Raw genomic sequence first — 24,257 nt, forward strand, 5'->3', positions numbered from 1 at the left:
AATTGGAACAAAATTGATCCTTACCCGAAAATTAACTTTCGCTCTGTTCAAGCCTATTAAAAGCAAAATAAAATACGAATAAATACGAATAAAATGCGTATCCCTCGATTGGACGGAGGAGAAGAGAAAATTTACATTGGAAAGAGCAGAAGGGAGGACAGAGAAAGAGAGAGAGAGAGCGGTCTGATCGTCGGTGGGTTATTACGGCACCCTCGAGAGCCAGCCAGGGGACTAAATGCAATTTATCTGGGTCGTTGTTGCACCGTCGCAGAAGCAACGGCTGGCGTCACCCACTTTTCCTCTAAGATAATGCCTGTCACACGTGAGGATCGGCTTCTGCCCGCCAACAATGGAAACGAGAATGTATGAACGCGTGGCGATATCTGTATAATGTTGTATTTCAAAAAAAAAAAGAGAGAGAGAGAAAAAAGGAAATCCGGAAAATGAATCTATTTATCGGAATAATTAAACCATCGCGTGTCCTTCTATGTTCTGATATCGTCCGTTGGTAAAAAAGCGCCACGCGACGTTTCTTTAGATCGTTAACGCCATTGTCACGCGATTATGAAACGTTCTTCCGCGACACCTGTTGGATCGTTGCGTCGCGAGAGTGCAGTACGCGCGTGTCGTTCGTGAAAATTAATCTCGCGATCAAGAGACGATTGTGCATTTACGCCAAATTTTTAATTCCGTCGGTGGAACAGCTAACTTCGTCTTGGCTTTTCGTTTTGAAAGTCTGAACGACTTTGGAATATCGAAATCTGGTGCTATTGAATCGATGCTGTTAGTCTATTATCTATGAATGATTTTAATCGTTGTTGAATTCTGTCTTATATTTCTATCATTATTTTCATATCATTATTTTACGTGAATCATTATTCGGATCTGGAAAGCGTTGTATTGAAAATACTGTTGAGAAAATCCAAGCTTGACTTTATAAGCTTATCGTGGATCGTTTTTAAATTTTTTAAATTCAGTTAAAATCGTGTTCCTTTTGGCGAGATTAAGGAAAGACGTAATTTTTTGAAAGAGGAAGATATCGGTTTTATTAGAGCAACGTTAACATTAGATACGATAGCTTTGCCTTTTGCATTGTTCCGTGAGATTTAACGTCCCTTCGAGGAAGGCTTGTTTCGAGGAAATATGCAGCCGGTTTTACATTCTGTCGTGAAAGATTCGTTTAAAAAAAATAACAAGTCGTTTTATAGATTACCGCGTCCGCTTAAGGAAGCTTTATGCCGAGGAAATAACAAGTCGTTTTGCAGGTTTTTACGCTCTTCTCTTCGGTCGATTTTATTTGAAAATAACAAGTAATTACGTCGTTTCCTCCTATATATCGTTGCTGCGTTCCTCTCTAATGTAAAGAGAAAATATAGAACAGATTGACTGGTTATGTTTCTGATCAGTTTAGAAAAACGAAAGATCAATTAACGAAAACTTTCTTTCTTTAGCTTATTTATTTTACGATCTTATTCTTCGAATTTTCGTAAAATGGTATTTCTTATTATTTTAAATTGTGCTGTAAACCGTATTGGCTACCATTCACGAAGAAGAAACGAAGAAATGAAGATGCCATCACTGCCAGAATCGAAAGATATCGAAAGAGAATTTTTTTCTAAGTAATAAGAAATAACATAAACAAAATTTGTCCAATTATTATTATTTACGAATCCATCAAACATAACCTATCCTTCGCCACTCGCCGAAGTATTAATACACCATTCGATTCTACGCTTCACGCAACGATTAAAAAAAAAAGAAAAAAGAAAAATCGATGTCGGTCACGTGTTTGCATTTATTTCCGCACTTTTTCGCATCGACGCGTAACCAATGTCTAAATACAGCGTGGAACGCTCGGGGAACATAATTTTCCATCGATCGGCCACGGCCTTGAAACAACGCCAAGGCTCCTCTCTCTCTATCTCTCTCTCCTTCTCTGCGCGACAGCAATCAGAAATAAACGGAACCCCCTTGAACACGCCGTCAAACTCTCGTTTCCCCTCACGAAAATCGGCCCCGTAACGAAGTTTCGTTCGAGTGGAGCCACGCGAGTGAAAGTCGAAGGAAAGGAAAGGAAGCGAAACTTAGCGAGCTATCCTTCTTAAGATTCTACCGTGCAGTTTACCATCTCTGTTCCACCCGGTTTAATTCCCCTCTGCCACCGAATATATTTGCGCCTTCGAATCGCGGCACCGTGAACGATGAGATATTTCATCGGTCTGCGGTGAACCACTTTCAACGTGCAGAGGAATATTATCGTCGTTGTGCAGCAAGCGGCGCGGTGTTAAATTTTCCCATACGATATTTAACTAATTACGAGTGGTCCACGAGTCGGTAAGAATCTTTCCTTCTTTATCGTTTGTCACTGTCGAGAAACACGATCTTTATATATATATATATATATATATTTCGATTCTTTTCTGAGTTTTATATATTTTTTAATTTTTTTTTATTGTTATTATTATTTTTTTTTTAACGCGAACCAGTCAGAGGCTGGTCAACGTACTACGTCAACTCGTGACAGCTGCGAGCACGTCAGGGATTAAATCCGTGGTTATAAATGAAAAGGCAGCTAGAATAATGTGGAAATGATCGATGGAATTTTTGTTGTTTAAGTTTTCTTTCCTGGAAAAAATTCTAATGATAAATTACAATCGAACAAAAAATATTTGACGAAACCCAATTACGTCTGTCGCTCGATATTCGATATACGGAAATATTTGTGCGAGGGAATAAATGAAAAATTACGTCGAAATGATTATTTTTGGCGAAAATTAATTCTGTGTACACGTGTACGATTATATATTTCCAAAGTTATTTTTTCGAAAGGTAATCGATTCTTCGAAAATGTTTCTTATTTTAATGTGTCACGTCATTCGTAAGAATTTTCCTTTCATTTCTCAATCTCTGCGAGTTGTTAATTCCATTCGATGACTTTCCAAAAAATATACTCCGAGTTCCTGGATTCCAGGGTGAATTTCCCAATTTGGGATAATGTCTCTTGGATTACCGTAATTTAATCGAACACCTGAACAACATCTTGGATGGAGTAAGCGAAAACTAAATTGAGATACTTTCTCGCATTCCGCCGTCCCATAACGACGGAATCGCTCGAGCTATTTTTCAACTTGAAATAATCCACGAAACAGCGTAAGGCATATTGCTTTAATTTTAAATGGAAACACACTTTCGTCCATACTTTCTATCATCTTGATCCATTTCCATATGCACTGTATAAATTCCATAAATATCGGCCCACTTGGCCTGCATCAGAAAGATTTACGTGTTCGTTGTTTCGACATGAAATATTTTTCGAATTAATATCCAGTGCGGAAAGTGTTTGATATAATAATATCAAATCATTTCAGACGATCGATTTCTTGAAAATTGAAACGCAAAAAGAATTTTGAACGACAAGGTAAACGACCTTACCGATAGAAAAATCTCAGAAAACTTTCTTACTCTTCTTCTTAAAACGTATCAACTTTGAACCGGATACAAGTAAAGGTACGCTAAAACTTACACAATTATTATGTTGGAAAGATCGTCTTCGAGCAACAGAACGCCTACATAAAGGATTATCGCACTTAATCACACGACTTTTGAACCCAGGTAAACGGAGCTTCATTCCTCGTTACACGAAACCATACACCGACCTCGTGTTACCAATAGGCAAAACAACCAGAGTTGGCCATTAACCCGAATTGAAAAAGTTAAAAATAATTTATTCGTAGCTGTTAAAGTAAATCCACTTTTCATACAATCTCGACAGTTTACAATTATTTTCGATTATTAATTACGCGTCGAACAATAAATTATCGAAGTAATTTTACTCAACTATTAAATTTTAGGCGAAGCTTGAAACTATTCACCTATACCAATAAACAAAACAACCAGAGTTGGGTTATTATAGTAGCTATTATAATAAATCTGCTTTTCACACAACCTCAACAATTATTTCCGATTATTAATTACGCGTTGAACAATAAATTATCAAAGTGACTTTATTCGAATCAACTTTACTCAACTATTAAATTTTAGGCAAAATTCACCTTCGTGTTACCAATAAATAAAACAACCAGAGTTGGGCTATTATAGTAGCTATTATAATAAATCTGCTTTTCACACAACCTCAACAATTATTTCCGATTATTAATTACGCGTTGAACAATAAATTATCAAAGTGACTTTATTCGAATCAACTTTACTCGACTATTAAATTTTAGGCAAAGTCTGAAAATATTCATCTTCGTGTTACTAAAAAAAAAAACTAGAATTAGGCATTAACTCGAATTGAAAAAGTTAATAATTTATTCGTAGCTATTATAATATATCTATAATATATATAAATCTATTTTTCATACAACCTCGATCAGAATTGGGCTATTATAGTAGCTATTATAATAAATCTGCTTTTCACACAACAATTATTTCCAATTATTAATTACGTCTAATAATAAATTATCTTGAGTGAAGTGACTTTAAATCAATTATTAAATTTTAGGCAAAGCCTAAAACTGCTCACCTTCGTGTTACCAATAAGCAAAACAATCAGAGCTATTATAGTAGATCCACTTTTCATTTCAATTATCAAAGTGACATTAAATCAATTATTAAATTTTAGGCAAAGGCTAGAACCACTCACCTTCGTGTTAATAAGCAAAACAACCAGAGCTATTATAATAGATCCATTTTTCATACAATCTCGACTGTTTACAATTATTTCCGATTATTAATTACTCGTCTACTAATAAATTATCGAAGTGACTTTAAATCAATTATTAAATTTTAGGCAAAGACTTCGTGTTACCAAGCAAAACAATCAGAGCTATTATAGTAGCTATTATATTAGATCCACTTTTCATTTCAATCATCGAAGTGACTTTAAATCAATTATTAAATTTTAGGCAAAGGCTAGAACCACTCACCTTTTCGGATCAGGCACGGTGCAGAATGATCTCGGTCTGCGCCTGAAGTAGGAACTCTCGAACCAGTCGGCCTCGTCCTCCAAGTCGTAACGAGAGAAACCCCTCGAGTAGGTCGGGTAAGGTTGACGATACATGATCTGGAGGGATCGGCGGGGGTAGGGGGCGTCGCAGAGGTTCTCATCGCTGGGCACGCTCCTCACGCAGGCGGAGAGGATCGAGGTTCTGGCAGAGGCGCACGGCGACGGGCCCCTGGTCGACAGGCAGCCGAAGAATCCACCCCCAGACTTCTCGACCGCGTCCAATTGCCGGCTGGTTATGCAATACTGCTCCTTGATGTCCTCGCGAGAGTAAAGAGGAGTCGCTCTACGATCCCAGTCGATGCTGATGCTGCCCGCTGGTGCCACGAAACCGGCTTGCAGATCCACCTGAGTCGAGACGTCCACCTGTTATCCGTATCAGGTAATTACATTTTATTAATAAGGAGAATCGATGATAAGTGGTCGAGTTGGAAAGCGTTGCTCGAATTAGTTTATTATATTATTATTGTGTGTAATTTAATAATAAACGAGGTGTTTTTCGAGAAGATTTTTGAGAAGCGAGACTTGATCGTGAAAAGATTCGAGACAAATTTTCATCTTTTCTTGGAACTTCTTGGATATTTTTGTAACGAACAGATATTTATTACGTGTACGTGATATTTCTGGTTGAAGGAAACTTTAAAGAAGAAGAAAAAAAAAGCACGAAAGCTATTATTCAAACGATATCCCTTTCGCGAAGTAACTTTAAAGCTGTGCGAAAAGTGATATTCTTCGAATGACAAACTTCGATAAAAGCAATTTGAAGAAGCGATCGAAAATAAACAAGAATGAAGAAAAAAGAAAGGAAGAAAGAAAGAAGGAGAAACAGCGTTAAATGTTCATTTTTCTCATTCAGATTCAATCGTTAAAATTGAGATCAATTAACAAATGACGATATCGATATTGTATGGACACTTTCACAATGTCGCTCGTTCAGATTTACTGAGAGCCATTTACACCATTGCGAAATCAAATTTGTCAAGTCGATAAAATAATTTCTAATTTAACCGCAAATTACGATTCCCCATCTCTTCGAAATTATCTAAAAAACAAAAAAGAAAAATTATATCAATGTCGAATTACACGACGATATTTGAAATCGTACTTAAAAAGAACTTAATCGCGATCGAAATATACATCCGATCGGAGAAATTCACGTTTCCGATGAAATTTCATCGCGATATATGTTCCCATTGTGAACAATGGGCAATTTTGCGCATATTCGAACCGGTCGCTGCAATCCTCGTCAATTTCTAATTGACCCCGTGAAATTCCAATTTCCATTTCTATTCTAATCTCATTCCGCTTCAAATCGATAACGTTGAAAGTGACACAACCGTCTGAAAATAGCTCCCTGCTCCACACCGCGAGTACTCTAACTCTGACTATACGTTTCCATACATAACCTCAAATCGAAACTTTGATCCGTCAAAATTCTGTTGGCGAAAATCTCGAAAATACACGTGCACACACTATATGTATACAAAAATATATTCCACTTCCACTTTCGACGTTTCAAAGTCATTATTCGATATCATCCTCTCGAAATCCCGCGCGCATCAATTTTATCGACCGTCGGTACTCGTCGATTTCTAATTGGCTTCGTGGAGAGAAAAAAGAAAGCAAGAGATATATATAGATGGATAGATAGAGAAAGAGAGAGAGATAGAAAGGGGAAAAAAAGAAAGAAGAGGCAAACGTTCTTTTATCCTCCATTAACGCGTCTATTCCGGTTCAGCTTGCCAATCGATCCTTCGCAGATTGATCGATACGCGCCGTGTCGAACGGAAACTGCAACGCTATTAACGTCACTGGGAAATATTGATACACGTAGTGCGTAAGTTAAGAAAAAAAAAAAAAAAAAAAAAAAGAAGAGCGTTTGAAAACGCGAGGAATGCATGGACAGGTATCGATATGATGATTCGGATGGGATATTTAGATCGATTCAAATGCCTCTCTCGCTTTCTCAACCGTCTCTATTCCCGGGGCGGATCGAATTGCGAAACTGGGCGCGATGCGGGTCAGTTAATAAAATGCACCGTATATATGCTTCAAGGTGGAGAGAAATTTGTAGTTTATATCGTGGATTTTGTGCAAATTATATATAATGCTGTATTATTACATTATTATTGCGTTATAATTCGCATAATTTGATATAAATGTTAATAGAAAATAAAATTAATAATTAAGGGAAACATATAAAAATCTTTATCCCGTATATCGTATAAAAAAATCTGTCCACGTGTTTGAAAATATTCTTTTTTCTTAATTTTTTGTAATCGAACTTGAACAGATAATAGATTTGTAGATAAACTCAATTTTTTGAATAGAATTTTTAAACTCGTATATAAATATGAATATTGCAATAAATCATCATCACGAAAAATCTCGTTCGATAAACCGATACGTCGTTTAGTAAAAACCTAAAACGATTTAAAATATGGAAAGAATCGTTAGTTAGTTCGAAATTTAACTATTCGATAAATTGATACGAGAGAGAGAGGGAGCAAAAAACAATAATAACAACAGTTTCGAAAAGTTAAAACGAGTGGAAAGTTGGCCTCGTTTCTTACGTTGAATTCATTATTTTCCCAGCTCATATATCGCGACACGTTGCCTCTGTAATAATTCAAAAAACCGCAAGATTCTCGATTCCTTTTCAAGATAAAATATCCGTGAAATTAAAAGAAATCCTCAAAGTAAAATTCTCATCAACTGTTGGGGAGGGGGGAGGGGAGGCAAACATTCTACACGGAGTCTCATCTCGAATCTCATCGAGTTTCGCGATAACAACGAGCTACTATTCTTTTTTTTTTTTTTCCTTTCAACCGAAACTTTTGTCCAAAAACTCGTAAGTTTGACGAGCCAACCAATTTCTCGATCGCTAGGGGTCAATTTCCCCGCCCCGTTTCCCAGGGCAGATTCCTCAAGATTATCATAAATTGCATACACGGGGCGAGATTAACGGCGGTCCTCGAAGGCCGATTGATCAGGACGTTAACAGGACGATTGCCATTCCAACGATTGCGCTCGACGAAATTTGACGTAACAGAATTTACGCTTCGCGCGATCGTTTCGAGATTAAACGATCTTTCTGTTAAGATTCCGTTAAACGAAAAACGCGTAAAAGAGTAATCATCGAGATCTAGGATGAAATGAAATTTTCTCAACGAGAGATCTCAATTTATCGATCGAGAAGTACTCTCGACCGAGCGTTTTCGAACTTCCTTCCCGATCGAGCATCGAGTATAGGTTATGTGTTATAAAATGGATGATAATGTTGCTTCTTCGCGTTCAATGTACTGTTCGATGTACGGTTTGGAGAATAGTGTTCGCGATGGAAGTGAAAACGTTATTCCGTTACGCGCCGGTTCTCCATTTTTAATGAAATGTTTTTAAAACAGTCTTTGAAGCTCAGAGTATGGCATATATTTGTACATTTTTGTCAAGGATGAAAGGAAATTTCGTTAAGAATAGAAGAAACGATCGAACGAAAGAGTCTCGCATTCCAATAAAATCTTAAACGATTCTGAATGAGTGTTAAGATTTATGAATTTCGACAAATTGAACGAAAAATTCGGTGAGAGATAGAACTAGAATGAAGCAACGTTTAGATATACACATATATATGTGTGTGTGTATGTATATATGTGTATGTATATACTATGTAACTGGTCAAATAGAGAGGAACCGGATGAAATTGGGACAGTGCAGAGTTTGGAGATGATGGTGGAATTGTGTGTTTGAGCTTTGTATGAAATGTTTTCAATGGTTCTGATTTGAGCAATTAAGAGTCGAAATAAATCGGACGATTAGAGGATATACATATAAATGGATGGAACTTGGAAATTAATAAAACAAAATTGAACGTTTGTTAAATAATCTCTGATCTATTTTATATATTCGAAATAATTTATTTAATTACGAATTCACTTTTGTCCTCTTTTCCAGGAAATCTTCTTTATCACACGTTAATAACCGTCAAGAGCGATTCTGAGCGAGACGTAATTTTATTCTATTTATGACGTAATATATCTCTGAAAGTGAAATCCCATTGGACAGATATAACACGGATGATTAAGTTTACGAAATATGATTAACAGTGTTTATAAGGGAACTTTGATTAACCCATTTGAGACTCCCTGTACGGGGATATTGATAATATCTTCTCGAAACTCGAAAATTACACGTAAATATTAAAATAATTCCGGCCAATATGGTGTTTAACGAAGTTTGCACGCAAGGAAACTTTAAATTTTCCAGAATTCGAATGAAATTTTCCCAATTTCAGATCTCGTTCTCGAGAAAGATCGAATTTTCAAATTTCTCGATCGAAACGCCTTCTTGAAAATTGCAATTCTTCTTTCGAGGAAAAAAGTAAACGAGAAATTTTCACCTCGTTCTTCTTTAAAATCGATCAATTTTATATTCGAAAAAACTCGAAAACGAAGCCTCGAACGAAGGAATCGTACTTCTTTCTTTAACTCGTTTCTTATAATTGTATCATTTAAATAAGTTAACAGTGACGTTTCTGCATAACGATCGATATGCGTTACATCTTTGATAATGTTTTTTAAAATAACGATAGTGATCTTAATAAGGCAAAGAACAGTAGAAAGTACGATTGACGTATATATTGGCTTGGTACGTTACAGCTGTGAAAGAGAAACGTTTCGACCGAATGCTCGGGATTATCTCGTGAACTCGAAGAGAATATAAGACCATCAAAAGTTTTCAGGAACGGGTGCATCGCGAGTGAGAGAAACAAAGGGGAAAAAGGAAAACAGTGCATAGTAAGAGTAGAAAAATTGCGAAGTATTGTTCGCCTAGTTTAAAGTTAAAAGTGAATTATTGGGATAGTCTAGGAACAACTTCGATAAAAAAGAATAAAAAGTAAAAAAGAGAAATTAGAAAATTGTTACTGCGACAATTTTATCGAGATATCCTTCTAAAATATTTCTATTGTTATTGAAGTTCCAACGAGTACCGAATTCTCATTTAAAAAACATCGGGTGTTCCAAGAGGAAGACGAGGAACAAAATGGAATTTGAAAGAAGTTGCTCGAGTTGTTCGAATGCAATGGGATAAAACAACAGTTCGAAAAACAGGTTTCGAAAGTTGGGATAAAAATATGCGGGGAAAACAGAGGAAAAAAAAAAACATCGAGAAAATTGGGGAAGGGGAAAGGGCGATGAGTGATGAGAAAGTTCTATATCGAATGAAAAAGTTAAAGTTTACAAGAGGAATTTTAGTCAAGATCCATGAAAATTAAGAGACTGAATGGGAAAAAGGGGGAAACGAGAAGTTTTATGGTGCAAGTGCAGATGGGAGAAGAAATTTTCTTTCAGGATTCGGTATACGAAGGCAAAAAAGTTTGCTAATAATAAGAAAATTCAAGAGAACCTTTCACTACATTTCTTCCTAAATGTTAAATCGTTTGAAATTAGATCTAATTTATATCAATTCGAATTAAACGAGTCAAACATAAAGAATTTACTATATCGATTATCGTACGACAATCTCGTTTTATAATTCAATCGTTTTCACCGTTCAATTTATCATCAAACGCATGGCATCGTATTCATAATTCATCATCGCGATACGAATAATATTCGCGCAATTGTTATCGCGTTCGAAATAAAGATATTAAAAAAAAAAGATAAACAGACTTGAGAAAAAGAGGAATTCTCGACTCGATTCGCAAACAGGGCGCAAAGATTATCCTTTAATTCGCGAAAATTGTTTTCCAATGCGTTCCAAAGTGCCTAATGAAGTCGTTTCGAGCGAAACACTCGTTCACCTCTTCATCTCTGTCGGTAATATAGATGCGCTGCACAACTTTCAACGGAATCGGAACGAAAGATCTATGGAGGTTCGTTTTCAATCCATGATGTTCGTCGTGTCGGGGATTCAATTTTCTTCTTAAATGCGGAGAGAAAGGAGACAGAATGGGACGTGAGATGCTACACGACTCAAAACCGTTTCCAGAGACTTCGGCAGCTTTTCGTTAATTCTTAATCCGGTTCTGATTCGCTGCTTCGTATACTCGTCACACGAGGCGAAATCGGATCGAGAGAAACAATGTGTGACGAATTAATGATGAATTCTTTTACGCTTTTTCCAAATCTTCACGATTCTTTTTTTTTTATAATTTGGAAATTCTTTTGTAAGTGAATAAGTGAAAGTGACTTGTCAATTATTTGTCGTGTGAAAAAATATTCGTAAAAAATTGTGCGATGTAGAAATATGGAGATACGATACTCGATGGTTATTAACTTGTTTGTAAACAGATACGTATGAATGCGTATGAAATCGAACGTTTTAAAATGCAAAAATTTTTGCAAGATTATACAATTTTGCTCATTCCTTTCTGTTTTACTGTAAAAAGTTTTATACATTCAAATATAAATTCAATTGAATTATTTGCTGTTGTGTTCACGTGTACAATGTCAAGCATTGATTATTTTTGTACAATTTGTTGAGAACAAAAATTTAAAACAAAAGTGTTTTATTGTATATTTTCCGATTATTTTCAGTCGTATCCAAAATTAGCCAAATTCTTTTATATTCAACAAATTTTCGCACACCATTTTTCTCGAAAACAAAGCTTCGAGTGAAAAACATTTTTCGAAAATTTTTTTTCGAACCTACTCGGTTATCCCAGCTTTATCCTAAAAAAAAAAAAAAAAAAAGAAGAAAAAATAAATATTTCTTTTCCCAAACGAACGCTGCAACGCTATTTTTGTTCTTTTTGATCAAAGTTAAAATTTTCTATCCAACTGTTCCAAAACACACGCGAAAATTAAAAATTTCATCGTTTTCTTTATCGAAAAAATAAACGAAACTCCAGATCCCTACGAGATACATAAAACTTTCCAATTGAACTTGAAACTTAAAAGAAAAAAAAAAAAAATTACTTCAAGACATCCTCTTGAAAAAAAAATTAATCAGAAAAATTTTCTCAGGGATCCTCGTAGTTGCATCCTTTCCCGCAACAGTGGAACGCGAAGCAAATCGAGACACGAGAACAATGACACACGGGAAGGACTCGTGTCGGGTCAGGAAACGCTGCCACCATATTATTACATTACTCGAATCGGATCGATACGCACGCGTAACACATTTTCGATTTCGTTCGTGAGACGAGCGGGGAAAAAAGCGATAATTGATCGTTAGAGACTAATTAAGAGTTTCTGCCCTGGTGGATGGGACACATGCACACGTGCAATTGCATCGAGGAGCCCCGACCTTTTCATTTTCGACATTCGTGGAAACGGTGGCCCGGTTATCAAGCGGAATAATGATCTCGATATTCCGGTCAAACGATCACGCGGTGATAATGATTCGGAGCGAGTGTACGAGCCGTATCTTGCGAGCGCATCAAAAATTAATGTCTTCCGGCCATATACAGCGATACAGTAGTGCCATTGGCTCGAGATTCGACGCGATTAACGCGAATTATCGAGGAGTCGACGTAGTTGGGAGGAGCATGAGGAAGAATAACGAGGTGTAAAGAGTTAAATATATATATATATATATATGTGTGTACTTTAATTTTAGAGCAGAAATTTTCTAATTTTGTGATTTAGAGATTAAAGGGAGATTTAATTTCTGTTCAAATATATATTCTTCGAATTGTATGCACGTTGTATTATAATTATTATATTATTGAATTATCCTGCGTGGAACTTTATTTCTTTTTTTTCAGGAGCAGAAAAGGAATATTTAAAATTAAAATGGTTGCAGAGAACGAGGTTCTTATGATTGCCACTGTAAAAATGCCGTGTATTTAACCGTTTGCTGGAACAAAAAAAAAAAAGTTCCCAGGTTGGAAAGAAGAATAGGTTACCGATTTTAAGAATCAGAAATGGCAAAAATCGCTTTTGACGTTTCCATTTGGTGGAAACAGACTTTGCGAACTTGTTCCCTCTTTCAAGCCTTTCCTCCTCCTTTTTTTCCCCCTCCTACCTTTTTTTACCATAGAAACCAGACGCCATGCTTCTACTCCAATAATTCTCTTTGTTGTTGTACCGCAAAAAAGGTGAACAAAAATGTTCCGTAACGAAGATCGATAATGCAATGTTCTTATATTCGCACCAAAGAAATTCCTCTATCGATAAAACGTGTCGTGTTTGGTGAAAATATGTGGCCCGCGTAATTTGAAAATCGCGAAACGCGCCAACTTTTTCTTTCATGGAAAAAGATTAAAATTAAGGAGAAATTAAGGAAGGGTGGATAGTTTTCGTTTCTTATCTCTCCAACAATACACTTTATTTACTCGGAAATTGAAAAAATGCGAACAACGATTAAATAATTAGACAAATTCATTTCGACAATTAAAAATATCGTTAATCAAACGTTGTTTAAGTATCCAAATTTTTTAAAAATAATTTCAGAAATTTTAAAAATACCACACACGATAATAATTCGTAGATATAATAATTTTACGATAAATTGTGATAAATGTGTATAATAGTGCGAGTAGTGTTAAACAATTCGATACAACTCGAGCGACGTTAATAACTCTCTTTTGATACTCGCGATACTCTAACGACACTTAACACGCTTCTCGACAACACACCTTTTATTTCGTCGGTGCAAAAGAACAATGACACAATTGCCAGAGAGTCACTCTTTAGGTTATGAAAAAACCAATTAATCTGCTTCTTTTCTCTTTTTTCTTTCTTTTTTTTTTTTTTAGAATGTTTGGTGATATTACATACAAAAAAAAATTGTTTAAATTATCGATGAAAAATTGTTATCGTAATGTTGCGACTATTACAAATTTATTCTTTGTTTATCTTTTAATAATTTTACATAATGTAACGAAGAGTAACGAGATGTTATTCTCGATGAATAATTTCGATATATATACTGTTTTCAGTTTTAAAATTCCACGTTGGAATTCTAATAATTTTTAAGAGTTTCCTCTCCCCGTTTTCCATTCCCTTTCTCCACCACTTTTTCTTTTCTCTCTAATTATCTCCATACGTCGATTGGGATAGTAATTTGCCTCCGAAAAAAGATTCAATAAAAACCGTTACTGCAGATAAAATGATGTATATATAACGTATCGAAGATTTATACGTGGGACTCATAATTGAAATTTATTCGTGCAATGTTATTCGATGTTAATTTTTTAATCCGTGTACGCAGATACATAGAAAAAACGATAATAACAAAAACGTTATTAAATTCGATCAATTTTATTCAGCTTTTTAATCCGTTCAATTCCTATGGAAAAAGTCAAATAACCTCAAAGAGTCGACCGAAAGTAAAAAATATAATAACCGATTTAAAAATTATTTTATTATAAATCGAATAACAATTTTTATTCGATATTCCAACGTTACAAACATTACTCCCTTTTTCCATTTGTTTTATCCCTTTTCGTTTCATATTTACGTATATTCTTGGCACATTTTAATCGTAATCTCGCTTAAAATTCGTCGAGTTCCACAACACTTGACACGATGATAAAAATTTCTTTTCGAAATTTTCGCGCATTTCTTCGATCCCTCGGAAGAAGAGAAACGCGCGTGTAACTTTAGATTCGCATTTATTTTATTCGCGGCGCAGGTCGTCACAAGTGGGAAACACCGTTTATATGAATGGACATTTTAAAAGTTACGAGTGTCCTCGCTTATGGTCCTCAAGAATACTTTTGCTCGTGACGATGGTGTTAACCGTAAATCTTTTGCATCCCATCTTTTCGAAACTGCGCAACAATCTTCGAATTTTACGAATATTCCTCCTCTCGGCCGAGGAAGCTTCCTTCGTTACTGTATTTTTATACGGATTCCAATTCCATCACCAAATCGACAACCAGTGATTCCAGTCAACAAACACTCGCACGTGCGATACGGAAAACGAATAAGAAACGATTCTTATCTCTCCCCTTCTTCCCCGTATAACTCTTCGTTTAACCTCATCGTGACGAAGAGAGTGTTAGAAATTGACGAATGGTCCCAAAAAAGAGAAATTCCAAGAAATGCGAACGGAAAGAGATACAAAGGATTTCGGGATATTCGAAGCCACCGATGGCGAAAATTTCTATCCCTCGCCGCCATTTTATTGGAATCCGTCCGGTGAAGATATCAGCCGAGCGAATAACGCTTTATCCACACGGGGCCTCTCGCGGCTGGGAAATTTTTTAATCCGCGAAAGACGTTCGAAAATTCCTCCGCCAGCGTAATTCCATTTATTGGAATTCGAGCGTGAAAAGATCAACAAAAAGGGGGGGTACTCCTCGACGAGGAAAATGGAACGGATCCTCCCTCTCCCTTCCTCTCGCCCGCTCACCCTTTCTCGATAAAACTGACCCACATTCGATCGGCGGGAAACGAGTCTTCGAGTGCATCGTTGAGGCGTACCCGAGCACTTATACGAAAGACGAGAGGATGACACGACGGGGCTGAGTTGCGAGCTTCGATTCGACTCGAGGTCGTGCACTCTTTCGGCGTGGATGCGGTGGTGGAGGGGGAGAGCGAACCGAGAGGGGAGAGAATGAAGAGAGAGAGAGAGAGGAGGGGAGGTGAAGAGAAGAAGAAGAAGAAGAAACGAGAACTCCTCGAACGGTAATCACGATTAATTAAAGGCTTTAAAGCTAACTCGAGTTCTTACGCTTTCTTCAGGCCCTTTATGACACTTTGAATGGGGGGCCGGCTTAAGCCAGGCTGACAGATTCCTCGTGAATTACCGGTATCGTTGTTTATCGAATTTTCCCCAATAATTATCGCGCCTTTATTAACAAATGGAACAATCCGTGTTCCGTCCCGCTTTCGTTAACCTTCATTTTTCTTTTTTTCGAAATTTTATTCGAAAGCTGAAACTATCTTATCGAAAGTTGACTTCAAAAGTTGAATCCAACATCTTGTTTTAAACACGTTGCGATTTAAAATTTTGCTCTGTGTAGAAGTATTATTATTAGAGCAGATTAATAATTGGTAATAATCTCTTCGTAATATTAATATTTTGAGAAAAAATTATGATCCAATTTAATGATTTAATTTATTGCATCGTTGAATATTTGTGAAAGAATTGCAAAATTAATTTTTACAATAATAATAATTTTAAAAGCATCATTTTAAAAAACAATAATTCTAAAACTCCGTTAAAAACGTAACTTCAAATTTATCGTCGATGTAAATGCGTAGAGATGGAAATGGTCTAAGAAAAAAATAAATAAATAAATTCAACTATCGTATTGAATTCGATTTCATTTTACACGCGCTTCAATTTTGATTAAAATTCCACCACTTTGAAAATTTCGGAAATATAAAAATTAATTTTCAAGTACCGAAAACAAGCCACCAGCTTTATTTCCTCCTTGCAAATTGTAATCTTTCGTTACAAATTTAAACTCCGTGGAAAAGAATCGCAATCGTATATCGAGCAACAATTTCAATATAAATAATTCAACGAATCGAGTGAAATTGAGCTGGACATATTCGGGGGTGGCAAGTTGAACTTTTAACGTAATGAAAAAAAAAAAAAAACGTTAAATTAAACGAAACAGATCGATGATCGAAAGATTAAAGATGTGATACAATTTTTAACAAGCAACGAAATTACAACAGATTTATCACAGAAATTAATGGAACATTGGAAAATCGAGATGCGTGCGCCCTCGATATCTGATATAATACATATATATGTATATATGTAGGTTACACAAATTGTAGAGTAACCGAAATATATTAATTGCTCGTGACATCTTCCAACGTTCGTGTATATAGTTTGCCAGAACTCTGTTTATTGAGATAGTTTGTTACACAAAATGTCTGGACGGTGTTATAAACTTTCTGGACAAGTATTTCGACTCGCGGATCTTGCGAGCGCACGTTTAACGTGCAAGTAGTGCAAACGGAAAATAAGTCGTCCCCAGTGAAAATAAAAATTAAATGCGCAGAGTCGCGGTGTACTTGTCTCGTTGCAGTTAATGAAACTCGTTGTTTCAATCGTTATTATTTGTACAAATACGATATATAAATATCTCTGTTCATTAATTATCATATATATATCTTATCTATAAAATTACAATTGCATTTTATTATAATATGGTATGTGATTCATTTTTTTTTTTTTAATAAAAAAATTGTTCGTCCCACAAATAAAACGTATCCTGTGAATTATCAAGCTCTTAAATTTTAAAATTTAAATAATTTTGGCAAAGTTTTATCGCACGATATTGTCGAGACGAGGATGTGAATCGAGTGTATCATTAGCATAATTTGAATTTCTAACTGTTTGTGCATCTTAATAACTCTCTGGTTCCCTAATTATAAAAGATCCTCGATATTTTTACCGAGGAGGGTGATATTTTTAGTGACAGGTTGCTGAATCTACACGTACACACCGTATTAACTATAAACATAATAGACATTTCCAGTGATATTCATTGAACCGAATTTTAGTCAAACACACGTATCTCACGTATCCAGAAAATCGATTTTCTCGAGAACAAAGGATATTATACGTACGTATTTTCTGCTTTATCTTTTTTTTTTTTTTCTTTCTTTTTTCCCCCTCCGTGAAAAATAATTCTTTTCAAGTAGCTTAATCGTTGCAGAAATAATTCGATCCTTGGATTCGATGAAAAATAGATATTTATTCATCGATCTATTTTATTCATTGATTGATTATAGAAAACGTTTGATATAATAAATTGAACGATCTCGGACAAAATAGAACGAAATAAGATAAATTTATACGTATTTAGGAATTAATTGGAACGTATTTAGTATGATACACGTTTAAAATTCGCTTTCTGTCTATAGTGTCTATTAAAAATTCACAAATAAAGCAAAAAAAAAAAAAAAACGAACTTAAAAGAATAAATTACTCGATCCACGTAGGCGAATGAATATTTAAATGAAGCGATTAATTCGCAATTTAAAATTTTTCCACGGTTACATTGCGCTTTCTTTAGAGAAAAGCTGTTATGGACAAGAAAATACGTTATTAAACGTTCCAATCTACGACTCGGTTTCATTGATAAAGTTGGTAAAATCATTCGTTTAACTCTGTGATAATAGTCCAAGCTGTTTTGCATTTTCACTAAAGATACTCATACGTATAACTCGTACATGGCGTGTGTATTAAAACACGATTCAATTAATTCTTTGTCATTTACTTGTACATTATAGATCGAAATCGAATTCAAAATTTAAAGGAATCGTGCATTTTGGGAATATTTAATTTACGATTAAACCGATAATTCTACGAATTATAAATTATATTTACGCATATATTACGCAAACCATTTCATAAATCCACTAAACTCGTTGCCAATTTGCTTGACAATTTGAACACTGCCTACTATCTCGTTCAATAAAATTTAATTTTATCAATAATCGAAATATCGCCGAATATTTTAAACGAATGCCTATTTTCATAAAATAGTCCGATATTAATTAATCAATTGTTGATCAAACAGAAGCAAAATTTCGCGAAAAAAGTCTAAAAAAAAAAAAGAAAGGAAAAAGAAACTAATAGCCTTCGATAATGGAATAGTTTAAATTATGAATCAGAAGTTGCAACGTTACAAGAGGTAGGTATAAATTAGCTCGTTTACGTTCCGGCCGATGGCGATAATATTGAATTACAAAAAAGGAAAGAAGATGGGAGAGGAGATAGAAAGAAAAAAAAAAGGAAGAGAGAGAGGGAAATAGAAGCGAGAGATCGAATAAATCAATGGATTTAAAAGATTACGAGTTTCTTCTCGAGAAAGCATCGGCGGCATCCATCCATTCATTCATGAATACGCCCGCACGTTTTTCCAACCTTCCCTCCGCCTCGACCTAATATCTCCCCGCTGAATTTAACAATAATTTATTTGCGAACGCATCGAAACCGTTCTCCCCCTCCCCTCTCTGATCCAGGATCATTGAATTGCAAAAAGGTTGCGCCGACAAAGGTGTGAAATGAAGAGCAAGTTGGAGGCAGAAGCTCTGTCGCGTAAAGATCAAACGTGCAGGAAATAAAGGGATGAGAGGGGGTTGGTTTCTTGGTCTCTCTTCTTCTGGAGAAATTCAGATGAGCGCAATTTCGAAATTTCGTGCTCGAGACGGCGCAAAGAGGAATATATCGAAACGCGAGATGGGATCTTTGCGTGATAATCGTTGCGACAACATGGATGAATTTGAAGAGAAGGTTTCGAGTTTTAAATTTGTTGGAAATTGAATAAACGCAATATGGAAATTGATTCGAAAATTTTGCAAAATTTACCAATGGATTCTCTTGCATTTTTGCATTGAACTTGTATCGATGAATTAAAGTTAAAAGTTGGAGAGGTTATGTAAGGTTAGATGCGATTGGAGTTTCGTTTGTTTCTGAGAAAATTGATGATCAATCGAAGTTTTCCAATCTTCGATTAATAAACTGGAAGGCAATAATTCTTATAAATAAATTGCAGTATATCGGTGTGGAGATATTGATAAACAAATAGAACGATATTTTAAAAATACAAGCGCGTTGATATGCGTCACTTCTGGATCACTTGATTTTATGGAGGGTTAAAAAAGATCTGGAGTGATTAAGTGATTTTGTGACACTCCCGTTCAATGGTAAAAAAAATAAAAAAAATAAAAATAAAAATCTACTGTATCGCAATTCTAGCTTCATCGTTTAGAATGCTTCAAATTCTATTTTCATCCGATAAGAGTAAATATTTCAAAAATCTGGTTCCAAAAAATTCACATATGAAAAAAATAAACGAAGAATGAACCAACAGAAAACGTAATAATTGCAATATAATTTCGAATAATATTGTTCAAAATCTGAGAGATCGGAGAACAATTAAAAATATTATCCTATTAACTGTTCTATTCTAGATATTCTGTTTCATAAGAGGAAATATGTATATATGTATACATGGCATATAAGGCACTACAACTCTAAAGGGAAATTTCGAAGACTGCCACAACATTCAACATCTGTTACTCTGTTTGAAAGACGCTTGCTACTTAATAGGCTTCGACTGATCTAATTATCTCCGCAATGAAGCATCACGGTTAATGACCACGTAAATAGAGCCGACGTTGATTAAACGCACGAACATGAAAAATCGTAGATGTACCGTGGATAAAGGTAAAGCAAAATAAACACGCAGAAATTTCGTTCTCGCTTTAATAATCGCGGAATTACGATAAATATTTGATGAAAAAAAAAATAATCTTTCCGCTTTATTAATCGTAACGAGAGGAAAATAATAACAAAAAAAAAAAAGGAATAATCGATAGACTTATACCGTCATTACGCGGGTAATTTGAATACATTTTATTTTACCGATAAATAAATTGAAATTCAAGTATTGATGAAAATAATCTAAAATAAAAAAAAATATCGAGCCGATATAATCTTATAAAAAATTAAAAATTCGTAGAATCCATCAAACATTGATGAACATAATCGTAATTTCGATCGTACAATTTCACGTGATTATATATTATATATAATTTTTCTTCCACGCGATGCGAAAATTATATATAAATTTTGTAAAAAATAATCGTAAAAAAATTCAAATCCAACGAAGGGAAACCAGAGGAAGATAAAATATTATTTTCGAAATAGTTTCGTCGATTCGTCGAATTTAGTGATTCGCAAAAATAAACGAATAGATTATTTTTGACGAAATTTTTTGCGAATGCTGGAATAATTAAACCGAGATGAGAAAAAAGAGGCGAACTCGATCGACATCGGTCGAAGCTCAATTTGTCCTTAATCAACGTCCACGGGGAGGGAAAAAACGGAGCACAGCTGGAAACGTGGTGAAAAAAGCCAAAAACCGTGAAACTCGGCGAAAGGGAGATCAGCACGAGAGCATTGGCGGGGATACGGATCCTGATCCGCGAAGGGATGTTGCCGTCGCAACCCCCGACCCGTTCACAACACTCAAACTGTTTCCCTTGTCGTCGCGAGAGTGGAAAACGAGCAAAACCGCGTACGAGAACAAAGTTCGCGGCGGCGGTGGCGGCGTCAATATAAATATGAAACTTTCGAAAAAACTAAATTGTAAAATCAAAAAAAAAAAAAAGGAAAAAAAGGGGAAAAAAGAAAAAAGAAGAAAGAGGAAAAAAAGAACGCAAAACACGTATAGTTGCACTTGCACAAACGTAATAAACACCAGAGAATAGGATGGTTAAAAAAACATCCTATCCTAAAAACGATGAAAAATCCTAATATACCTGAGGATGATACATAGAGGTGGCCTTGCCATCTGTTCGGATGCTGGGAGGTGTAGTAGCGTTCGCGGTCGGCAGATTCCTCGGATTCATCGCGATTTCGGGCCCAGGGTGAATCTTCCTGATCCCCTGGGTGCCGGTCGAGGGACCCATGGTCGGGGCCTTCACCATCGTCGGCCGCACCCCGGTGTGTGCTCTCGATTCCCCGCTGTTCCACGGAGCACACGCAAGGAAATAGCGAGAAAGAGAGAGAGAGAGAGAGAAAGAGAAAGAGAAAGAGAGAAAGAAAGAGAGAAAGAGAGCAAGGGAGAAAAAGCACGCACGCACCGTGGAGACGAAGCACAGGCGAGAGCAAGCAAAAGCACACTGGCCGCCGCTGCCGCCGGTTCTATCGATCTGTCCTTCTCTCTTGTTGTTCTCCCCTTTTTTTCGCGGTAGAACGCGTGAAACGGGAAGGAAAAAAATGAGAAAATTGTCCGTGGTCCTGACGGTAGGACCCCTGAGGAGGACCCGGTTACGGTGGCACTCACCACCCAGCGTCCTCGTCGACTATCTCCACGCTCCGTTCCCTCCCTCGAACGTACATCGTCTCGTTCTGCCGACCTATCCCGACCACGGCCGAGAGCGCAGCGCCACAAGCGGAGAGCGAGGGAAGCAGGGGACAAGCCTCGGTCTCCGTCGACGAGAGAGATCTCATCGCGAACGATGGAGGAGAATTTTGGGGCGGGCGGGGACCGTTTCATCCCCGTTTAAAATGAATGATGCGCGAATGTTTCCATTAATTCCGAAACACGGCGGAAGATGGCTCGCGTAGTGTGTCGTAGTAGTAGTCGTGGACGCGCGTAATGCTTCGGCTTATACGTACCATGATTCATTTGTATAGAGGAATTTAAATATTTCGAGTTGAGGTTTTCAAAAAAAAAAAAAGATCGCATGGAAATTGGATTTTTGAATAGTGTTGAGTTTAAGGATTGAGCTAAAGATAGGGGAGAGTTTGAATTTGGAATTTATGATAGTTTAATTTAAGGTTAGAATCTGAGTCGACTAGATAAGTCTCGGTTTGAACGAAATGGGAAATCTTGGAAATGGGCCAAGAATGATTTCTTTGCTGTTTGATAAATGATGTATAAATTTTTTAATTTCAAAGGAGCTGGCTTAAGATGATACACGGTAATTATATAGATAAGACACGATACTTTTAAGTTTTTTTATTACGGTAAAGTAGAGTGATCATAGCACTCAAGAGGAGTACTTTAAGTATTTAAGGATTTTTCGATTCTACGAACCTTGTGATGTATGGATATTGTGTACTGGATCGTTGTAGATGAGAAAAGTGGAATGTTGGAATTAGTTTGAGAATAGCATAAGTGGAATTTGTAATAACTAAATAGAATATGAATGTGCAGAGTTGTAAAGCTATGTTCAGTATTTAATATATTTTATTTAAAATTATATCATGAATAAAAATATGGAATTTGCAATAATTAAGTAGACTACTAGTATTTTAATGTAATGGATTAAAAATATATATAATAAAACTTTTTTTACATTAACGATCTTTTCCTTCTATTTTTTCTCTTATCGAATATTTGTCTCACTTGACTTCTTTATAGATTATATTCTTTGCAATTTTTATTTTCACGGTGCACAAAGAGCGAGCTGGTACAGAGGAAATTTGCTCGTTGAACAGGTGTCAGGATTTATGGGTTTTCGGATATAAGCGCAAAGATCGAAAGGGAAATTGTACAATTACGTATTGCGGTGTGTGCAGAGTTATACGAGATTAGAATTATAGGTTAGAATTATGAATTATATTAAAATATACGCGTTGGAAATTGTTTTAATATTTTAATTTCTAGTTCTAGTTTTTTTAATGCTAGTGTGATTGGTAAATGCGTTTATGAAAGAATAAATGCAGAAATTCATCAAGTTTTAGATACAAATTAAATGTAGATCGTATCGCGTAAAAATTTTAATATTATTAATATTTATAATATTTCGAAAAACTAGATAAAAAATTATTCGAAAAAATGGAACATATGAAACATATATATGGAAAAAATGATACGAGATTGATCAAATATATTTTTTCCTTTGCTTCAAATGAATGAATAAAACATTGATCTACGAACCTATCCATTTCTTATTCATCAGTATCTCTAATATTTCCTTTCATGTATATTTCAACATATTTTCCATTTTTTTCATATATATTTTTCACACATATATACACGTATTTCAATAAATAAAATTCCTTTATCTACTTTATCTAAATCGTAAATAAACACAAACGCAAGAGATACATTTTGCAAACATAAACTTAACTTGCAAAGATAAATTTAAAAAAAAATAAAAAAATTTTCATAATTTTAAGTTACAAATACTCTTCCTGTTTCGCAAATCAATACAACTCAACCCAAAGTATCCCAAAATATCGGCTCCACATACACGATTTTATCATATCCCAATGAAACAACGGGTCGATTCCCTTAATAAATAAAAATTCCACCGGTACAAAACCCGAATTTATTCTCGTTCTCCGAGAATGGAAGAAAAGAAAAAAGAAAAAGCCGAAACGTCTCGAAGACCGATCGTGGATCGAACACGAGAGAGATTGTGGAAGGAATGGATGGACGACGAAGGATGGTAATGGATGCATCGTGAAGAAATCGTTAGATACTTGTTAACCGGGAAAGGAAGGTTGAACTCGTGCCTCGGATCTTTTGTGTTCCCAATACTTTCGTAGTCGCTTTTAACTAGCAGTAAAAGCTCAAGGGAAATCCAAGACTTCCAACAGAGGCAACGTATTTACGCTTCATCGAAGGTAAGAAATACAATTTCTTGTCTTTCCGATATAGCACGCTCTTCATTTTTTCTTCGAAGATAAAATTGTAAAGTCATATGTATGATTGAAATATTTTACGAGCTACGAATACGATTGAAATGAGTATTGTGAAATTGAGTCGGATTCGCGAATGAATCGCGTTGAAATTAATTCCACTTCATGGAATATCCAAGTCGACTGTTTCCACCTGTGTAATGAGGTAATTATACAGGGTGATTCGGTG

General features: G+C 35.7%; 1 protein-coding gene and 1 long non-coding RNA gene across 18 annotated transcripts in view; one reads left to right on the forward strand and one right to left on the reverse strand.

Annotated features, from left to right (window-relative positions):
- LOC108003997 (uncharacterized) overlaps window positions 1–21,933 on the reverse strand; it is a 77,091-nt gene extending 55,158 nt beyond the window's left edge. For 5 of the 10 annotated variants that reach the window (XR_009832481.1, XM_062084134.1, XM_028669832.2 and 2 more), the window contains exons 1-3: window positions 21,517–21,932; window positions 21,193–21,397; window positions 4,929–5,371 (exon numbers count right to left, since the gene is read on the reverse strand). Coding sequence is in view for 9 of the 10 variants with exons in the window: in XM_062084134.1 (XP_061940118.1) it covers window positions 4,929–5,371; window positions 21,193–21,397; window positions 21,517–21,932 (1,064 nt within the window). In the remaining variant the exon portion in view is untranslated. Of the gene's footprint in view, window positions 1–4,928; window positions 5,372–21,192; window positions 21,398–21,516 lie in introns of those variants that run through there. The other 5 variants (XM_028669830.2, XM_062084132.1, XM_017066596.3 and 2 more) reach the window with 2 other exon arrangements.
- On the forward strand, window positions 1,955–22,743 carry LOC108004001 (uncharacterized). 8 transcript variants are annotated; one of them, XR_003699094.2, is made up of 4 exons: window positions 1,955–2,334; window positions 4,908–5,044; window positions 5,133–5,387; window positions 10,831–11,964. It is a non-coding gene; the product is annotated as an uncharacterized LOC108004001 (long non-coding RNA). The 8 variants fall into 8 exon arrangements; XR_003699095.2 differs by lacking the exon at window positions 10,831–11,964 and adding an exon at window positions 12,714–17,827 and having other exon boundaries at window positions 1,968–2,334; XR_009832486.1 differs by lacking the exon at window positions 10,831–11,964 and adding an exon at window positions 19,840–22,743 and having other exon boundaries at window positions 1,968–2,334; window positions 4,908–5,387.
- Window positions 22,744–24,257: the final 1,514 nt, after the last annotated feature.

Source organism: Apis cerana, linkage group LG13 (assembly GCF_029169275.1).
Source record: "Apis cerana isolate GH-2021 linkage group LG13, AcerK_1.0, whole genome shotgun sequence".
Lineage (NCBI taxonomy): Eukaryota > Metazoa > Arthropoda > Insecta > Hymenoptera > Apidae > Apis > Apis cerana.